We start from the raw sequence: 21,407 nt of genomic DNA, 5'->3' as shown, positions 1-21,407 counted from the left end.
TGATGCCCGCCTAAAGGAAAGCGCCAAGCATGGAATGTCCTCCTCAAAAGCGCTGTACCACCAACAACAATGTACACTGGTCTCCATCTCCGCACCCAACATGTATGCGTGTGGAGAAGGGGTCGTGGGTGGGTTTTGGGAGAGTAGGCAAAGAAAACAAGCATTGGCATAGCCAATAGGTCTTGCCTTTGGGGCCTTATAAATGTTTAGCCAGAGCTATTGACTTTGCCAATGTCTTTAAGCTGTGCTGTAGAGAGGTGTGGCTGCTGTGCAGTTTGCTGAAAAGTTTTAATAAAAAAGTGTCGGAAGCATTTTTGTTACCTTATATATGACCAAGAATGCATTATGTACAACTGAACGACCATATTAAACAAAGTATTTACAATAAAAAATGTCCTCCGTTTTCTTTTGCTCTTGCAATGCTGGCAACTTGTTTCTGCCTAGTCAAATGGTTGTTTGTTAAAGCTTTTTTTTTTGAGGGGGCATAAACAATCGGAGGGTGAAGGTTGGGAACTAGTACCTGTAGTATAACACTAGCAGCAGCCAGACGCTAGGGGAGAATCAACAGATGGCAGATTCCGAGAGCAGGCTGAGGTGGTGCTGAGGGATGCTGAGGTGGTGGTGGTGGTGACTGGTGCGGAGACAATGCTGAGGTGATGCTGAATGATACTCAGGTCTTGCTGAGTGATGATGTGGTGGTGTACTAGTACAAAGGCGATGCTGAGTGATACTGATGTGGCGCGGAGTGATGCTGATGTGGCGCGGAGTGATGCTGATGTGGCGCGGAGTGATGCTGTGGTGGCGCAGAGTGATGCTGTGGTGGCGCGGAGTGATGCTGTGGTGGCGCGGAGTGATGCTGTGGTGGCGCGGAGTGATGCTGTGGTGGCGCGGAGTGATGCTGTGGTGATGCTGAGTGATGCTGTGGTGATGCTGAGTGATGCTGAGGTGATGCTGTGGTGATGCTGAGTGATGCTGTGGTGATGCTGTGGTGATGCTGAGTGATGCAGTGGTGATGCTGTGGTGATGCTGAGTGATGCTGTGGTGATGCTGTGGTGATGCTGAGTGATGCTGTTGTGATGCTGAGTGATGCTGAGTGATGCTGTTGTGATGCTGAGTGATGCTGTTGTGATGCTGAGTGATGCTGTAGTGATGCTGTTGTGATGCTGAGTGATGCTGTTGTGATGCTGAGTGATGCTGTTGTGATGCTGAGTGATGCTGTTGTGATATTGTTGTGGCGCTGAATGATGCTGTGGTGGCGCTGAGTGATGCTGTGGTGGCGCTGAGTGATGCTGTGGTGGTGCTGAGTGATGCTGTGGTGGTGCTGAGTGATGCTGTGGTGGCGCTGAGTGATGCTGTTGTGTAAGGGGAGCTGATTTCCGTGTGAAGTGCTATGATGCCCCTGGTTCAAGTTTGCGCTATAATTATGCGGGACAGGCAAGCGGGTGTGGCCTAATGTAATGTAATCGGACAATATCAGGTGAAAGCACTACGTATTCACAGCTCAGGGAATGCTTCTTCTTATGACAAATCTCCTAATATCACACTCGTTGCGGCTAGGGCTGCAGATGTTAGAACTGGGTAACTAGGTTAGAATCTCGGCTCAGGCGCAGCATCTTGTGATTCCGTGCAAATCGCTTCGTTACACTGTGCTTAAAAACTGTTGTGTAAGTGCAGCTGATTTCCGTGTGAAGCGTTCTAATGCCCTTGGTTCATGTTTGCGCTATAATTATGCGGGACAGGCAAGCGGGTGTGGCCTAATGTAGTGTAATCAGACAATATCAGGTGAATGCACTAAGCCCGGGAGTCGTGTGCACGCGCGCGGTGGCAAAAGTGAAAGCAGCTGCAGCGTCCCGCGAGTGTAAAGGTGCCCGCGAGCGAGGAAAGCCAGATGGCGGCTGTGCGCGTGCCCGTGCGTGTAACTGCAAGCTTGAGGCCACAAGCAAAAGCTTGTGGTCGGATTTCTGAAGCCCACTCATGCGCTGGCTCAGGCGAGACCTAAAAAATGAGACCAGATGTTCTTAAAATGTTTTACCCCTTTATCCCAGCAAAACCGCAATCCGCTGTTCTTGGCACACGAGTAAACCGATACCTGGCCGACTAACAAGCTTAGCATAACAGTGATTGTCCCACCTTAAAAGATTATACAGAACCCCAAAACACTGCAGCAAGCGGCATCTTTGGCCTACAAAAGCACCAGCCAGCAACCCGGAAGCTTCACTGGCTCCCTGAATCAGACTAGGGCTACCATCAAATCTCTAGGCCGCGCCTAGAAAACTGAGAGGTTACAGCACCTAAAAACTTAAAAGTGGGGCATTCATTGGATAATGGTTTGCTGGCACCTTACAACATTCAGATCAGTCTAGATTGCACAGCGATTTCATGTCTATATTTGTGTTTACATTATAGTTTGTTTAGATATGTACCTCGTAGTCCCACTTGTATAAACATGACAGAAACAGCAAGCAGACGTGCAAAAATCAGTTTATTGCAACCTTGTCATTAATAATGTTGACCGTTTATAGCGCTTTGAATAGAGCTGCTCGGATCTTGGCGCACCACCGTTTCAGTATTTCTTTGCGGTTCTAGTTCTTATACGGTGCAAATGACTTCAATGGTTCAAATTTGTTTGGCGATCTACTAGTGTGTGCATTGTAGTTATGGATTGTCAGCAAACGCTATAGGGTTTAAAAATGTATATAATTTTATCCCTTGGTTCACTGCATAATATGTTTTGTTAACATAACGTTACGTCAGTCTTCCACTCCTCTTGACTTTTACAGAGAGCACCTTGAGCTTGATAATTAAAACATCCCTCTCAGCATGTGTGCACCTCTACTCAGTGTGACAGTGTCTGGTGTGTCGGCTAGTCTGCCAGACCCAAAGCTTCAGTGTGCCTGTGACTCAGTGTGCCTGCGTGATCACATGCTTTGGTGCACCCGTGTGCCTCTATGTATTAGTGTGTCTGTCTCACGGGGTCCGTATGTTTCTCAGCGTGTGCATGCATGTGTGCCCATTTGTAGTGCGGTTTCTATGCATGTCTGTTTGCAGGGGTCAACAGGGGGTAAAAGACAGTCATTTACAATGCCATTACTTGATTAATGCTTCACGAAGGGAAAAGAAATACAATAACATTTTCGATAGCTCAAAACAGTCATTGCGAGACCTATTGCATTGTAAATGCTTGTTTGTCTTGGTGTGCTCTGCTTTAGCCCACTGTTTGTTTTACCTTCTGTGTTTTAGTTTGTGTTCATTCCCTGAACATCTTTGCATTTAAATTCACTGTCATTTTCCATGCTATGCTCCCTTTTGTTTTGTTAGCTAGTTTCTTTTTATTCTCTTCCTCACAGCCTCGGACAGCAGCCCGCGCTAATTACCCCAGCAGTCATCAAGCATACGAGGCTGGCAGTGGTTGGACACAGGGTTGGCCTAGCCCCGCCCAGTGGGGATACTCATGCCCGCAAGTCCCCACCCAACAGTTCCAAAGCGGGTGGATTCCCAATGTAGGCCCACAGCCTGGGATGAACTGCCCTCCAATTGGGATACCACCACCGGGGGTCAACTGGAGTGGCTACCCCGCTGTCAGGTGAGCCTAATGTGGCAGGCAGTGCTATGGTGATTTCTGTTGGTAAGGTTGTGAGAGTGAAAGTACAAGAAATGTATGGACTAAAGTGCGATCTTTAGCTTGGTTTCCATTGGTTTTCCACAAACCCAGTTGAGTCTACGATCAAGGTTGGGTGGGTCATACTACCACTGACTTGTTGATGACTCAGGATAGAACATCCTGACCTATGTCCCAGCTGCACTAACTGAGATGAAGTGACACTAGAGCAGTAAAGCTACGATCTCATAGTGGGAGAGAACGTGGCATCCTCTTATTGTCAAGTGCAAGTGAGTGGAGCATGGGTACTTCAGCATGATCCCATAAAAGCCTCTGTGGAGAAAAAGGTTTACGGGTCTTTTGCCAATGTTCATGCATTAATTCTCTATCCCTTTCCGGAATGGACCATTGTATGACTGCTCATCTTTCCAGCTAATCTGCCACCAGATGGCTGCTCCTACCACCAAAATTCTGAACCCTTCTATCAATTGAATCTCTTTCCTTCTGTGAGGGCATATTCATAGGCCCATCTGGTCATAGAGCTGTGACCCATTTCCAGATTGTAAGCACGTCACTAATTCAGTGGCAGTCCTTGCTTGGCTGAAGATATAAAACTTTAATCTTCAGCACTGAAAATTGTCTAAATTCACCATCTATATTATTTTAGACTAATCCAGCTACACCCAAATCCTTTCTGGTGAGCTTTGGGGCAGTACAGCAAGTGTGTCACCGGCAAAAGCCCTACAAATACATCACTTTTGAAATAGAAGTCTAAATTACACAAACATCCGTGTTAGAGTAATACACATATGCAATCCTTTTCCAGTGTTTTTGATAAAAACATTTGATCATTTCTTATGGGGAACATGTCAGTATGACCCAGGGTGGATAAAAGGTATAGGGCTCAGTTTAGAGTTTGGCAGACAGCTTCCTCTGTCGCAACAGAGTACCTTGTCCACCAAACTCTTGATCCACCCTCCCAATTTTAGGAGATTTCCAGATTTACATTGGCAGAGTAAAATTTACTTTGTCTGCATAAACCTTCCTCCAGCAATGGAGTGAGTATGGGCCATCCGAGGTCAGCCAGCTGCCCTATTTAGAGTGCACTGTCATTTTTTTTTTGTACTCTTCTCACTGCCATTAACCAGAAAATGACCCCCACACCATGGGACTGTTAATGTAAAATCTGATTCTCTCATTTTTTGATTAAGCTATGCCTTATCCATTTGTCACCCCTGCCCTACTTCCAACCCGGCTCTATCCTTGACACTGCATCTGTATAAACATGAGTAAAGAATCTAGATTGAGGCACTGTAGGCTGTGTATACATGCAGAGTCAGCGCAAAAGAACAGCTGGCATCTGCTTAGGGTTTTTCAGACAATGATAAAGCCTCAAGTAAAGTTTACCCAGATAGCATATCTTGTTGTGCAGCTTCAGGACGCGACCATTGCACAAGGCTGTCAATTCTTACCGGTACCGCATTTGTGTGTTTTTCCCAAAGCTCTATTTACCTCTGGGCGTCCCTTGTTTGTGATCTCTTGCTATAAAAACCCATGTAACCTGTGCTTCCTCCTTGGGTATCTCTGTGGTGCTTGTCAGACGAGGCCCCATTCATGAATGCTAATTAGTGACCTATGGTTTGTACTTCGCTCCAGTGTCGATTCCTCCTTACTTGTTTAGAACCTGTGGACGAAGAGGTGACCCAGCACCAGTGGGTTATCAATAATCTGCTTCCACAAATTGGCGCCCAGACGTGGGGCCCCATCAAGGGCTTGCAGTCGGACTGGGGAATGAGATAGTGTCGGTAAGGTGAACTTCGCTGAGGGGCGCTCCACCTGAAGAGACTAGTGTTTCTCGTGGTCCAAGTTGATTTTTCAGCTCTCCGACTCTGATCTTCCTGGCGGCTGCTGGCCTTTACTGGGGCCCTTGGACGGTCATTTTATTTTGGGATCAGGGAGGATCGACAGGTGGTAGTTGAAGACTACACATAAGGTAGATCTGTATTGAACCCGTTAATTTGGTTAGAATTTGTTTGGTATTTGTTTGGAATTAATTTGGAATTTGCTTGCCATTTGTTTGGTATCCGTTCGGAATCTGCTTGGAATTTGGAATCTGTTTTGGAACTTGCTATATGTTTTGACTAACATTTTTCCTTATAGGTAATGTGAGAATATTTTTTATTTCTCTCTGTTTATAAGTTTTCTATATCTTATATAACATGCCTGTATTTAGTACGCTTTGGAAGGATTGTTGCTGCTGCTGCCATAAGCATTTTGGAAGCAAGTCAGCAGGCGTCACCAGAAGGTACGCCGAATTTTGAGATGTACATCAAATATGGTATTTGTCCCATCATGTATAATGCATTGTGGAACAAATATACAAAAGGGGATCCCCAGTTGCAATGGCCATTAGAGGGAACAATGGACCCTCACAAACTCGAGTATTTAGAGAAACAACTGTTTTTAAAGAAAGTTAGGCCAGCTATGTTTGACAGTTTGCGTATGTGGAGGAAGGAAGTAAAGAAGCGGCAGCTCAAGGCAGAGAGGGTACAAAGGAAACAGGAAAGTAAGACAGAGTATCAGAAGTATAAGGAACTGAAGGATAAGGAAGTTTAGGAGAAAAAGGAATGTTTAGATCAAGAGCATAGATTGCTAATATTTAAGGAATATATAGTCAGACCGACAGTAGAAGCACAAATCCACCAAGAAGATGTGGATTCAGATATTGATGGATTATTGATTGAACGACCCCCACCCCAATATGTACCTTTAACACCTCTTCCCTATGGACCACCAAATGTCATTCCCCCTATACCTCCGGCTCCACCTCCTTTGCCCGCGGTTGTCCAGCTCCCTATTTTCCAACCAGTACCGGTACAAACCTTACCCCCCCATCCCAGGCCACTGCGCCTCCATCTCAGGCCACTGCACCCGAAATGACTGATGATCTCGTACTCTCTGTATCTGTCTTGACACCTCGAATTCTTCGTTCTACTCTATCTCAATCACACCAGGATGCGATAAGGTTGATGGTATTAAATTGGTTGAGTGATCTAGAAATGGAGGTAGGAGAAATGATAGATCAGATATAGGATTTTTCTGAGGGCGAGCTTCTTTGTCTCATAAAAACTCATCAACTTATGGTCCAATGGGAGATGACTACAGGACAAAATGGTCCTGATGATGTTAGAGCTATTAATCGGCAGTGTCAGATAGGAGCTTTCCCTGTAAGTAGAATTAACACTGCCATAGCAATGATAATTGGATATCGTAATGAACTTTCTTCCTCTCCTCGAATAAGACCTATGAGGGAAGCCACGCCTCAGTTCGTTCCTGGAAGAGGGAATGTAGATAATGATGACCCTAATAGTCCCGATGCTAGAGCCCATTTTTTGTACAATTGGATATATACGCCCTGGAAAAGGACGGATGTACTCAGTTTAAAAGCCTCTTTACCAGACATACGGAAAAACCCTAGAGGATTTTATGATGATGTACAGGCAGCCATTGATTCCTGTGTCATGACCTTAGCTGATATTGATATGTTTTTTGGTATGATCCTGCCACCCGATATGTGGTGACTTACTTGGAAGCAGGATCATACTGTTGACTTAGGAGGAGATTGGGCTCCCATTATACCAGCCGACAGGGATAGGAAACCTGGTCAGAAACCTAATCCGCTTATACTGGATCTTCCTGGTAACATACTTACATAAAAACGATGGTTGTGGCCAGGAAAATAGATTGGGCACTTCTCACTGCTTGTAAACAAATACAGGGAGCAGCCGTCCCTGATTTCTTTACTCGCTTGAGGAAGTGTTCCACGATTTTAGTGGGAAAGATGCATCTACACCTACGGGTGCACATTTATTTGTAGGTTGATTTGTGGGAAATTTACTTACCGAAATATCTGTTCGCTTAAAGAATTGTGAGAGTACATGGGCTTCAGTAACCCCGAAAGCTATATTAGATATGGCTCAGTATTATCAGAATAAGGTGACCACTGAGCAAGAACGGATAGAAGGAAAACTAAAAGAATTGAAAACTAAGGTAATGATGGTCCAGGCCTATGGAAAACGCACAAGATGATGGACGGAATGTTGCACATTCGCAAAACATTCACCCCCAGTCACAGATCTGGGTTTAATCCATCGTTATTTTGCTCACCACGCCACCCTAGTTCAGACATGGCCATATGCAAATCAGTCTTGACCCTGTGCCTCATGGGAACAGTCCAGCCCCCCCAAGGTCGAGGTCAAACCTATGGTCAGAATATCAGACAAACACCTTACAGTAGGGCCACCGTGTAGACAAACTCCACTAGGACTGGATCAATGTGCTTATTGTGAGGAAAAAGGACATTGGTGTTCCGAATGTCCTATTTTAGCTGCTGGTGGGAGAGGAAGGGGACAAGTGAATGGTAGCCGGGGGATTTCAGCTCCCCGACAGCAGCCACTGCAGGTTCAAGCTCCAGAGAGATAATAGGTCAGGAAATTTTGATCAACAAAATAATCAATATTCTATGGAGGATTGGGAATCGGAGGAAGCTGTGGGAACACATTTTGCCTAGGACAAGGAGGACGAGGAGGACCAGTTGAGATACCTGTAGACCAGTCAGGACCCTATATAACAGCCACCATACTTGGGCAGGATCAGACATTTTTAGTGGATACAGGGGCGACACGTAGTGGTATATCTCAGAAACTGTTCCCTGGAACCCCTTGTCTGGCCAAGTGATTACATCGATAGGATTTGATGGAACACCAACTCCTAGCCCTGTGTCCCAAAAATTGCCTTTGCAGGTCGAGAATTTTGTTGCTTCAGCCCCCTTTTTACTCCCCCCCCCCCCCCCCCCCACACACTCCAGATACTTTGATGGGACTTGATCTTTTGAAATATTTCCATGCTACTATACGTTGTTCCACATCTGGAGTACGTGTCATTTTTGGGAAAAAGACGTTGCCTAAACAATATAATTTTTCTTTATGTTCGGATCTTGATTCTGTCCCTTCATGTGTTTGGGCTACTGCTGACACAGATGTGGGAAGAATGGACATTTACCCAGTACACCTACAGGTTCGGGAGGATGCTTCCTTACCAAGGGTCCCGCAATATAAGATATCAAAAGAAGGTGAGGATGTGCTGATATCTATCATTGATGACATGATACGTACAGGAGTTGAGGAGGTTTCCTCCAATGTATGCCATAGCCCCATTCTCCCATTCCTAAAACGGGGCGATGGAACAGGGGACAAGATTTACCGATTCGTGATTGACTTAAGAGAAGTCAGCAAAATAGTGATTCCTCAATATCTTGTTGTCTCTGATATCATGACCTTGTTAACATTAATCCCACCTACAGCCACTGTATTTTCTGGTATTGACCTTAAAAATGCCTTTTTCTCTATTCCTATACATGTGAATAGTAGATATTTATTCGGATTCTCATTACGGGGTCGCTCATTTAGATTTTGTAGGGCTCCACAAGACTATACAGAAGGTCCCAGCATTTACAGTCAGGCACTTAAACGGCAGTTGGATGAACTTCTTTTGCCACCAGGAGTTACACTTGTGCAATATGTCGATGACATTTTGCTAGCCGCAGACACAGTTGAGCATTGTAAAGAGGCCACTCTCTCCCTATTGCATCATCTTGCTGTCAAGGGACATAAAGTCTCTAAGAATAAGCTTCAATATTGCCAGTCTGAGGTCATTTATTTGGGTCATCTCTTGTCTAAGGAAGGCCACACTCTGACTGACAGGATTCAAACTATCCTAAAAATTCCTATTCCAAGTGCTCAAAAAGAAGTCAGGGCACTTATTGGTATTACTTCCTACTGTAGACAGTGGATCCCCAACTTCTCACTTACCATCAAACCTTTTTTGTCCCTTGTTACTAAAGACACTCGCTTTCCTCTACCATGGACATCTGAATGTCAGGAAGCATATCAGCAGCTTCGTGTATCCCTTTGTTCTGCTCCAGTGTTAGGCACTCCGGACTATGCTAAGCCTTTCATATTATATGTACACGAGAGAGAAGGGTGTGCATTGTCAGTTTTGACACAACCGTATGGTAGTAAACCTCGTCCATGTGCTTATTTTTCGGCTGTATTAGACCCAGTGGCCAGAGGACTTCCAGGCTGTCTTAGAGCGGTTGCTGACACTGCCATCTCTATATGACAATCTGAGGGGATAGTGTTGAGTAACAAGCTTCTGGTACCCCATTCCGTAGATGCACTCCTGAACCAGACTAAATCACAACACTTTACTAGCGCTAGACTCACAGGCTACGAACTTGTGCTTTTGGCACCTCATATTACACTCAAGATGTTTGACATTAAACCCAGCTACATTGTTACCTTTGCCAGCTGAACAAACGCATGATTTGCACGACTGTATTTTCCTAACAGAAGAACAAACTAAGGGTAGAATAGATCTTAAAGATACATCTTTGTTAGATCTTTAGGGGGAATTATGGGTGGATGGTTCTTGCTTGAAATTACCTGATGGCACCACCTCTGCATCCTATGCCATAACCACAGAAACAGCCCGTATTCCACAAAAATCTGCCCAAGCAGCTGAACTCATTGCGCTTTTGAGGACTTGCGAACTCAGTCAGGGATTATCAGTAAATATTTATACAGATAGTCAGTATGTATTTGGTGTGGGACTCAATTTTTGGCAAGCATGGGAAGGAACGGGGATTCCTAACCTCCCATGGTTCTAAAATACAGCATGGTGAATTGGTAAATAGTCTTCTTACTGCCTTGACATTGCCAAAGAGTGTAGCCATTATCAACTGTAGTGCCCACAAGAAAATTATAGATAAAGTGGGACAAGGAAATTATTTTTCAGACGAAGTTGCAAGAAATACTGGAAGTATGCACACAAGTAGGATGTATGTATTACGATCCCAAGCTGAAAGATTGGAAAATATTTATACAGAGATCAAAGAAATACAGCAGTAAGCTACGGAGCAAGAAATGGCAGAAGGAAGGAGAGTTTGATGATGAGGGATGTTGGAGGTCAAAAGATATGTCAAAATGGAAGTTGCCCTATGCCTACTTATTACCTTATGTGACTATGGCTCACGGACCTGCTCACGTCAAAAACACCATCTCCCAACTATAACAGGTTTGGGATAATCAGCACATTCGGAAAGCAGCTGAGCATTTGGTCAAACGTTGCATGATATGTCTACAGCACAATCCTGGGAAGGGAGTATCCACCCCTACTGGTGGATTTTCTCCACCCCAGGTTCCCTTCCAAGCACTTCAAATGGATTATATTCAGTTAGAGCGCTGTAATAGTTTGAAGTATGTGTTAGTTGTGGTTTGTTCCCTTAGTAAGTGGGTAGAAGCTTATCCCACCAAAGACAACACAGCCTTGACAACACCTAACGTTCTGTTATAGGAGTTCTTCCCCCGTTTTGGGATTTGTAGAGTCCTATGGAGTGACAACGGCCCCCACTTTACTGGCCAGATAATAGAGTACCCAATTAAGGGTTTAGGGGTAAAACAAAAGTTTCATGCTGCTAATTACCCCCCAGGCAGCAAGTCTAGTAGAGAGGTACAATGCCATATTGAAGTTGAAACTAGCGAAGATACAGGCAACAACGGGCCTTAATTGGCCAGATGCTTTACCCCTAGCGTTTCTTATCTGTTCGTTCCATCCCACACAGTAAGATTGGACTTTCTCCCTACGAAATAGTTTTTGGCAGGCTTATGAATGTGTGGGAACCCCCAAGGCCAAACATGATAAAAAAAAATACAGTACCCTGTTTTGAGTGATTACCTGAAAAATTTGACTGAAAAGTAGTCTCTGATTTACCAGCAGGTGCATGAAGCTATACCGGACAAATCCGAGGGTCCGGCTCATGGTCTCCAACCAGGCGAGTTTGTGTTGGTGAAGAACTTTCAATGCTCTAAGAATCTGGAGCCTCGTTGGAAGAATGTCGAGCAAGTCTTGCTGGTAACCCGAACTGCTGTCTGTGTCACCAACGGACACAATTGGATAAATACTGCACACTGCAAGCAAATCCCAGCAACTGTTCTCCAGCCAGAAGGCAGAAATGATCTGAAAGACATCTTACAGACTCAGAAAAGTGTTGCTCCTCTGAACGAAGGCACTTTGTTTCCTGATCAAACTACGCCTTCAGCAACAAGGTACGATTTACGACCAAGGAAGGGAAGGAGCAGATAGAGATACCAGAGGACCAGTTTCAATTAGTGGAACGGTTCGGCTGTGACACGGTAGGATCACAGAATTGGCTGAACTAGGTTCAGAGGGGATTGTGATACGTGTATAGTGGTACCTGGATCTCTCTCCTACCTGTGGTAGTATCGATACCAAGAAGGAGAAATGCCGAAATTGGGAGCTAAGTTGCGAAGCAATGACAAGAATCTGTGTATGGTGACTCTGATTATATTATTGATAATGTTGGCAGCAGTTTTTTGGACAATGGAGAAAGTGATTCCGGCTCGAAACGTATTGCCTACTACTACTCCTGTTCCCACGGAAAATTATTACTTCACTCTTCCCTATCATGAGAAAAAACATCGGTTGTCGTACCTCAATAACACTTTTATCCAAATGTTCCATCATACCCGTAATGCTACAAACACTACGAACTGCTGGGTATGTGGAATGATGCCAGCCCATCAGCAGAAGGGAGGAACGCCTTTCATTCCTTTGCCATTTTCACATAATGGCTCCTGTAGAGCCTGGTTCACACTTTTGTGGGCCTCTGCAATTAGTAATATTACTCAAGCTGATGTAGGAAGACTCAATGCCCAGCTCAGTAAAGTCTGTTACCTCGATGATGAAGGCCTCCCACAGGCCAAGGGAACTGTATGGGAAATGGAGGAGTATCGCAGAGGAAATTCCTCCACAAGATACGTTTTTCCTAACACTTGAACAGCCAAAGGTAATGGGCCTCCTGTTATCGCTGTAACCAGAGCCCGAGCAGATCTTTGTGTGAGCAGTATTGGCAGCATTCCTGTAGGAAAAAGTGACTGTACTACAGTATTGAATATCACTGGAACGAACAATAGCAGTTTTCTATCTTCCCATAACACTTACTTCATTTGTGGAAACAAAGTGTCATGCCCCGCGGTTTGGATCGGCAGACGGTCCAGTATATAAGGACTCTACGCATGCTTGAACGCGCTTAGCGTTCTAGTCGGGAATCCTGTTCCGTCCGTAGATCGTGTGGCCTGACTTCCGGGGGTTTGGTTTCCTGTTTCCGGAGTTGCTTTGTTGATGTTCGTGTGTTTCGCGGCTGATACCCGTGTCCCTGGCGTTCTCGTGGAGACGCTACTTGCTCTTGGTAGAATTCCGGTAGTTTCTGGGCGGTTTTCGTACAGCTTTGATCTCATCTTTACAGAGACTGATTCGCAGCGTGAAGTGTGAGTGTGTTTAATTTCCCCTTTCTTTTTGCAACCCCTCTCCGTGTTACATTCTCTCCTTGGAGGCGGCATATGGTGTGTGTGGTAGTTGTGCCCCGTTGTGCTCTGGCTTCGTTCTTCCTGCCCCACTTCCAGAGACTTCCCAGTCCCCAGCATTTGGCCCCCACTATCCGCACCCTCAACACAGCGGATGTACCTAGTCCAGTATTTAGCGAGTTGAGAGGCACTGTCAATTCCCTTGTGCCTCCCAGCCTTTTGTTACGAGTGGACGATTTTGGTTTCATCGGCGTTTTTCTCACTAATTGGGCCACATCCCTCACATATCCTCACTGTCTCGTCATTATGTGAGGGTCATCCAAGGCCGAAGAACGGCGTAACTCCTGAGGGAGAGCACTCGCGTGGACCACGGTATCGGTGGCCGGAGGGCAACTGAAGTACGGTAACAGCGCTGTGCGCTACTCTTTTTTTTGTACTTAAATCATATTATTGATCAAGTGGAAGAGGTAACATTTGGTGTTCTGTTCTAGCCTTCTAGCCCTTTGTCTACACCTGCATGAAGTACATGTTACATGGACCATCATTGAAGACTCGGGGTTACTGGGTTTTTATGAAAGGGTGAGTTAGTTGTATGAAGAAACCAAAGGTTAGAGTGCGGTGGGATAGTTCCTGAATTCAGTGCTTTTTGTTACATAGGATACTGGCCTGTATTTCCCAAGGTTCATACCCCTTCCAAGGTTCATACCCCTCCGATTGGAATCAACATCCTCCACAGAAAAGAGCATAACCGAGAGGTAGGACTTCAGAATCAGCAAGGTTGATAATAGTGGAGAACCTAATGAGCATTGTCAAATAATTAACACTTTCTTTACAGCAGAAAAGAGCCTCATCTTTGGTGCCGCCACAACCTTGACGTCACTCCCTCCTTCCCTTGTTTTGTTACCCTGTTTTCCCCTAGCGCGTCATCCGGCACTCTAGTGTTTGATAGAGACGGAAGGCCGTAGGGGAAGACCGAGACTTCTCTTCACGTTCCTGACGCTCCTGCAGACTAACCTACGGACCTTTACACAAAGGTTATGATCTACCAGTCAGTTGGTCCGATATGTTATGTGTCCTTTTTGCTTCCTCCTGTGTTCTTAGCACCTGCGCCTTATCACAAAAACTATTTAATGACATTTCTTTGAATCGATTTAAAAGAACTATAAATAATGATGAAGTAGATCAAACTGACACTGCATTACAACAATATGTTGATTTTAATTTGGGACTCTTTGTTGGTGCAGCTTTAAATAGTAGAAAAATTAGGCGTTTGACCCGTGTAGTAGAGGCTGTGACAAATCAAACAGTAATGGCTCTTGGTAATATCACAGAAGAGCTCCAAATTACAAGGATTGTAACCCTGCAAAACAGAATGGTGCTTAATGTAGTACTCGCCGATCGTGGCGGAGCATGTCGCATCATCGGTAGTAGCTGTAGTGTGTTCATTCCTTACCACGCCCCTTCTGTCTCTGACGCCATTTCCAAATTACATAAAATAGCTACAGAAATACATCAAGACCAAGGAACCTGGTCCTGGTCCGAATGGTTACAGGGACTTATTTCCACTTGGGGTTGGAACTTATTAATGGGAATAGTCATTATAGGAGCCATCTTTCTCACTTGCTGTTGCCCTATGATATGTACAGCTTGTATAACCACCTGTAATATTAAACCTCCCCCAATTAATGTTCATGAATTGAATCGAGAAATGATGCACACTGCAATTTACGAACTTATGAATGTTAACATACAAGATGAAATATATATTCTTTAAAAAATGGATTCAGCATAGGCTGAAAAGGAAGGACTGTTAAAATGTAAAATCTGATTCTCTCATTTTTGATTGTTATGCCTCATCCATTTTTCACCCCTCCCCTACTTCCAGCCCGGCTCTATCCTTGACACTGCATCTGTATAAACATGAGTAAAGAATCTAGATTGGGGCACTGTAGGCTGTGTATACATGCAGAGTCAGCGCAAAAGAACAGCTGGCATCTGCTTGGGGTTTTTCAGACAAAGTAAAGTTTACCCAGATAGCATATCTTGTTGTGCAGCTTCAGTACTCAACAATTGCACAAGGCACCAAGGCCGTCGATTCTTACCTCATTTGTGTGTTTTTCCCAAAGCTCTATTTACCTCTGGGCATCCCTTGTTTGGGATCTCTTGCTATAAAAACCCATGTAACCATAGTTAGGTGTGCTTCCTCCTTGAGTAACTCTATGGTGCTTGTCGGACGAGGCCTCATTCATGAATGCTAATAAATGACCTATGGTTTGTACTTCGCTCCAGTGTCGATTCCTCCTTACTTGCTAAGAGCCTGTGGACAAAGAGGTGACCCTGCACCAGTGGGTTATCAATAATCCGCTTCCCCAGGACAATACCACAATGGTGTTGGGGACATTAGTTTTTATTTTTCCTAAAACAAACTCCCTCTTTGGTCGATTGTTTTTGGAAAAGTAAAAATATTTTAAAGTGTGCTGTAAGCAACTGTTACCAATAATGGATGCACACCTAAACTTTAAATGACTTTGTATGAACCATCAGGATGGTGGTACATACAAACCCAAACCGTTTACTGCAGAGGGTCGGTTGTGAACTCTAAATTAGGCAGGCAGGTGCACTCCAGGTATGGTGGCAGGCATATCCTAACTGCCATTACTTCATCACCAAACTCTAAATCCATGGTCTGCTCCTCTCAAATTGGAAAATGGGATCCCGAGGTTAGCACAGATGTTATCATTTGGCATTCATGTAAGCTCTTGTTGTAGAGGAAGTTAAAAAATAAAAATAGAAAGGAAGTGAGGTGACCGAGAGCAATCAGTCAGAAGCTACATGGCCTACTTGGGAGACGTGTGTCCTTAAAAGGCTAGTATGTGTGGGACAGAGTTTGTCGCATGGATTTGCATGTTAGAAAATCTGCTGTCAGTCCTCCTGCTGCATTTTCCCACCTGACTGCTTCTGGGATGTCCCTGAAAGAAGGCCTGACTATTGTTTAAAGAAACAATTGTTCTTTCTTGCCTCAGTTATCCAGTTGGCCAGGAGGAGAATCAGAACAAGGAAGGAGGAGACCACGTCCAGAATGGTTGCGCTGAAGGGAGTGATTTGTCTCACTTTATATCACACTACTGTACGTATTTATTTTACGTTCACCTCTACATTTTGATTGTCCCAGATATGTTGCAGCCCCTAAAACAGTTGTTTGCTATGCTTTGTAAATAATTCCGCTAAACAAAAGGAATTATGTTACATAAAGCTGCAAGGCAGCAGGCTCTCTTGTGGTGTCTCAAGGCACCGTCCTTTGTTTGATTAGCAAATACTCTTGCTTGCTTTAGTCATCGGAGAGTACCCTACTTTGGGTTGCCTGTTAAAGCCTGAACTGCTTGTCATGTGCCAGCCAGCCCCTGCGAGGCAGCTCCAGGTACCGCCAATGAACCTCCAATACCTCCTTATAGGGTGGTAATGGGAGATCCTCTGGTGAAGTTGTCAAAGCGCCTATTACCCTGGCCTAGGACTCTACAGTGTATTCGGCATTTACTATTTCTGCTTATGTCCTATTTCTTTCTACCTTTCTCTCTGTATCCAGGTAGCCCTAAACCTGCGAGACACTTGGTTTCTGTGTCTATTGGCGACAAAGAGCAGGTAAGCCCTTCCGTGTGTACATTATCCCTTATCCTGGGAGGTTTCACACCCAAAATTGTATTTTGTGATCTGTACTAGGGACATTATCGCAGAGGATATTGGATCGCTTTCCATAGTTTTGCATAGTTTAAAATAGGAATGAAACCTTTTTAGGTTGAGCCTAAACAGCGCTTGCGCTGTTAGGCGATCTGTTGTATCTACATTGTTGTGTCTGACTCCTCCTTTGCTTAGGATTGGCTTTTGTGTGTGTCATTTAAAATTGCAAGTGTGCTAATGGCTGATGGTTGGTGCATGTCCCACCTTTCCGTACAAGTTAACTCCCATGAAGTATTTCCCCAGGAACGAGCAGTGACGCGCACGCTGCTTGAGTGCTTTTATGTTCTTTGTTTTTGCATGAATGCGCTTTGGTTAGAAAACAGGTTCACCCAATGTGAGAATACATAGGCTTTATTTGGTATTGTACTTGTATTTTGTTTTTGCTGGGTTTGTGTGTGTATTTTTTCTTTTATTGTGTTAGTGTTTAATGTGTCTTTTGTTGGTTTTCATGTAAATAATGCTGCTAAGATCCGTTTGCACACCTGTGGGCTTGTTACGTTTACACCGTATATCTTGTTATTATGCAACCCACACTTTAGGCATGCTGCTATGCTGTCTGTGTTTGTAGTGTGTTTGAGTGCCATGTAGCAAACCCCTACTCAGCCCTTCCTGCATAGCAGCATCGATCTAACATAGCCGCTGCATTTTTTGTGTGTGTTTAAACACAAAATGTTGTAAATGTCCCCTTCAGATATTAACTCACACCATTGTGCTGTTTACCACCTGCAGCAAATGTTCCTGATTACTGGTGCCTTTCTAGTCCGGGTCCTCTCCCCACACCAGCAAACAAAAAACACTTCTTCCCACGCTGCAACACCATCGATCCCGCATGCCTTCATTTCATACAAGTACCCCCACAATAAGGCGAAAATCTGGCCTTTACATAATGCAAAAATGCTGCCAATGTCTATTGCCACGATACCAGCCACTTCCCACCATGGCAATCGCACTCCAGGCATACTGCCATGCTGCCCATTTGTGTTCAGTGCATCTAGGTGCTAGTTTAAAAACCCCCCAGACTGCACATCCATAGCCCATATTGTTTATAGCACATACAATAGCACCTTTAAAACCCAGACCCTCATGCCAGGAGCTGGTCCAACACAGCCACTGCATTCCTTCATGCCCCAAAACAGGCTAAAAGGCAAACTCTGCCATAACAACCCTGCCACCCCCGTATCCCCCAGCAAACGCAACACGCTTCCCCAAAAGTCCGTTCCCAAGCTGCAACACTATCAGTGCAGCATGCTATTCTTTCATACAGCCACCCTCACAATAAGGAGCAAATATTACCCTTCACGAGCACAAAATAACGCAAATGGAAACATATATTCATCTGTGGCCATATTAACCTAAATAAAATATATAATTTATTACCCGATAGTACTTTTTGTATCTATCTCATGAGGATAAAAGGCTCATTTAACATGTCTGGATTTGAAATACCTACTTTATCGACCGTACAAGGATAAAAGGCTCAGCCAACATGTCAGTATTTGAACCTGGGACTTTAGGGTCACACACAGGCCCCTACAGTGGATGTATTACTGCACTAAGCCACAAAAACCTGCTGTTACCTCTTTAAAAAACTATGCATTATGATGTATTTGTTACTACAGGTCCATATTTGGTAATATTTGAAAGAAATACACAAGTTGTAAGTTTTATGTTTTTGCATTACATAACGCATACTTTGTGACTGTCCTATTTTATGTTTCACTATTATATCAGTTTTAGGCAACATTGTTTTAAATCAGAATACTTTACCTGATACAAGCTGCCATGTAGAATAATTTAACACAATATATGACGCACATGCAGAGCAGGGAGACGTCTTATTTTCCTGTTGTACAATGCCTAGAGGGCTGACGCAGATGGTCTCCCCCCATAAGGGCGTTTGCAGCATGGAACGGTGACTTGGAGGAGCCCCTGGAGGATAGGTAATGGAGAACAGTGGGCGCGCACACACACACACTGTTTTATGCAATGGCCGCTTTAGGCTCATCCATTAAAATTGTATGCACAGCACCTATGTGACCCCAGAGAGATTAAAACGCTTAGCACCGGATCGCCCTAATTCCTGCCCTAGGTGCCACAAGAAAGCGGCCAATTTCTTGCATCTAGCGTGGGAGTGCCCCGGGGTCCGGCTCATTTGGACAAATGTGGTAGAGAGGGTAAGGAGAAGTGTTAGATGCTGTGTGAGGCTGACACTTTCCCAATGCTTGCTGGGGCTGATACAGAAACCTTCAAGAGAAACCAAGATAGTGCTAGCGTGGCGAAGAATAGCGATAGTATGGATGGGAGTGCGGGCACCCTAGATTACAGAATTGTTGAAAGACGCGTGTGAATGGACGGTAGTTTAGGAGGTACATATGAAAGCGTGCCGTAAAGATAAGCTAGACAAGGATTTAGGGTCATGGAGGGAATTTTGCCACGATTTTTTTAGATGAGGGGCCACAAACAAGTTCACAGAGTGGACAGTCGCACAGGGTCAAAGGGAGATATGGACTAAAAGTCATGCACGGTTAACTGGATGCTCACGAGATTGCCCATGCCATGTGAACTGTCGAGGCTATGTACTATGTCTGATGTGCACAGGATTAAACTCTTAATGAATGCTAATACTGGTTGTACACCTATTACATGTGTTGCTTAAACCGTTAAAAACAAAAACAAGCATTGGCATAGCCAATAGGTCTCGCTTTTGGGACCTTATAAGTATTTAGTTATGGACCACAATAGCCTTGGTGCAACAACATCAACCATTGCATGGCTAAACACTTATAAGGTCCCAAAGGCGAGACCTATTGGCTATGCCAATGCTTGTTTGCCACAGTTGCTGGGCTGCCTAAGGATGCTTCATTTGTTTAGGACCATGTGTATGCAGCTGACGTATGTTTCCGTGGTTACTAGGGGCATCGCTGAAAGGCTGGACTAGTAGAGTACACAGTGCTTAATTTGAGCCAGTGGGTACTGGTGCGCGGCACCGGCACTTAATTGTCAACACCAGCACTTGTGATAGTCTGCTACAAGGTGGCGCTGTCTGAATAATTTCGAGATGACCCCAACACCAGTTAATAATTAATTCAATATACATTAAAAATGACTATGACCTACCGCCCAAGCCATTCTTGTAGCTTCGCGGTCTGTAATAGTCTGAAGTGTCACACTTGTAGGAGTGTGATTGTTACTAGTTGTGTTGTTACTATTATTGGCAGTTTGTGGTGCAAGCTGCAGTGGCTTCCTGACTGGAGCCCCGGCACTTTTTATTTTTTTATTTTTACAAATTAAGCACTAGCGCCAAATGCATTTCCAAGATTAATCATGTGGCGTGGCAGAGTAAAGGCGAGATGCTCACAAACTGACAGTTACAACACAGATACTTGCGCAGGGTGGCAAGTCCACAACTGCCTTTTGTGGTCCGCTATTTGAGACCAACACCTGTTATTTTGCCCTGTACTGCCAGTGAGTAGGCGCAGGAACTCAGTAAAAAAATAAAAAGCCCCGATGTGAAAAGGTGATATACATTAATCTGTGGTCGATTGGGGCATCCTTTTCTGTGAAATAATTTTAAAGTTGGTGTTCCTTTGCATATACTAACCATTGATCTGTTTTATTGCCCTAATTCTTTTGTTGGCTGGGTATTTCCTATTGAGCCAAGTGCTTGGTTCATTAAGTGATCTAAACAAACATACCTGGTTACCTGCCAAAAGACCACAAGTTTGTCACACCTTGACCCAGCTCTGGTGTTTCTGTCGTTGAGAGTTTGGTGCTGTAGTTTACAATTATTCCTGTTCCAAGTATGAACCTAAAAGTCGAACAATGTAATGGACTGTTGAGGAAGACAGCCAGGAATGGCGGAATCTACTAATGCATTAACAAGAGCTTATTTGCATCTGCACTGTTTTTTGTCAGTCTCACCCAAGATAGAAAGATAAACACCAATGTGTCACTTTAAACGTTCGGTTACAGGTAAAGCTGGTGTATTGCCTGTAACGGTATCGGGTGCTTCTGGGAACATCTTAGTTTGCAAAGATATTTTATGGAAACCACCTAAGTCCAGGTCAATCAATCAGTCTTGTATAGCGTGACTTGTCAACCCGGGGGTCCCAGGCACTGTGAGCCTTGGTCAAAAAAACACGTCTTGACCTTGTCTTGAGTCGTTAGACACTGGCTCTAGTCCTGAACGTTTCACCTACAAGTCATTGATTTCAGGTGTGTTAGTCTAATTAGTTTAATGGAAGCAAAACAAGACGACAATATATAGGATGCGTTAGGCCATCACACAAGTCCACGACTGGAAGACCGTGCCCATTATAACCTGGTTGGAGGTGGTCACCAGGGCTGTCTCTGGTGATCTTGTGCAGCAGAGGCACAATGTCGTTCAATATTTGAATCCCCAGTGAAAATATTAATGTGTGAAAATGTGGCAGACAACACTTAGTGATGGCAATTTGTAATACAACTGAAGACCTTAAGATACAAAAAAATGTCTGTCAAAATTTAATTTTGAAAAATGAAAGTCCTTACCTCAGTACCGTGCCTTGTAATTCAATTTTTGTAAATTCTGGTGAGGGCATAATTGCACTCTGTTGGGGCTTCTGCACCGTCTCTGTTTCTGCTGTTGTACT

General features: G+C 44.4%; 1 protein-coding gene across 3 annotated transcripts in view; it reads left to right on the top strand.

Moving 5' to 3' along the window:
• Positions 1-21,407, top strand: part of LOC146871975 (uncharacterized) — a 326,120-nt gene that overhangs the window by 126,695 nt on the left and 178,018 nt on the right. For all 3 annotated transcript variants that reach the window (XR_014981284.1, XM_085652793.1, XM_085652781.1), the window contains exons 3-5: positions 3,348-3,583; positions 16,065-16,168; positions 16,625-16,680. Coding sequence is in view for 2 of the 3 variants with exons in the window: in XM_085652793.1 (XP_085508919.1) it covers positions 3,348-3,583; positions 16,065-16,168; positions 16,625-16,680 (396 nt within the window). In the remaining variant the exon portion in view is untranslated. The remainder of the gene's footprint in view (positions 1-3,347; positions 3,584-16,064; positions 16,169-16,624; positions 16,681-21,407) is intronic.

Source organism: Triturus cristatus, chromosome 1_1 (assembly GCF_964204655.1).
Source record: "Triturus cristatus chromosome 1_1, aTriCri1.1, whole genome shotgun sequence".
Classification (NCBI taxonomy): Eukaryota; Metazoa; Chordata; class Amphibia; order Caudata; family Salamandridae; genus Triturus; species Triturus cristatus.
The sequence above is the reverse complement of the archived record's forward strand: the minus strand, read 5'-3'. Positions and strand labels throughout refer to the sequence as shown.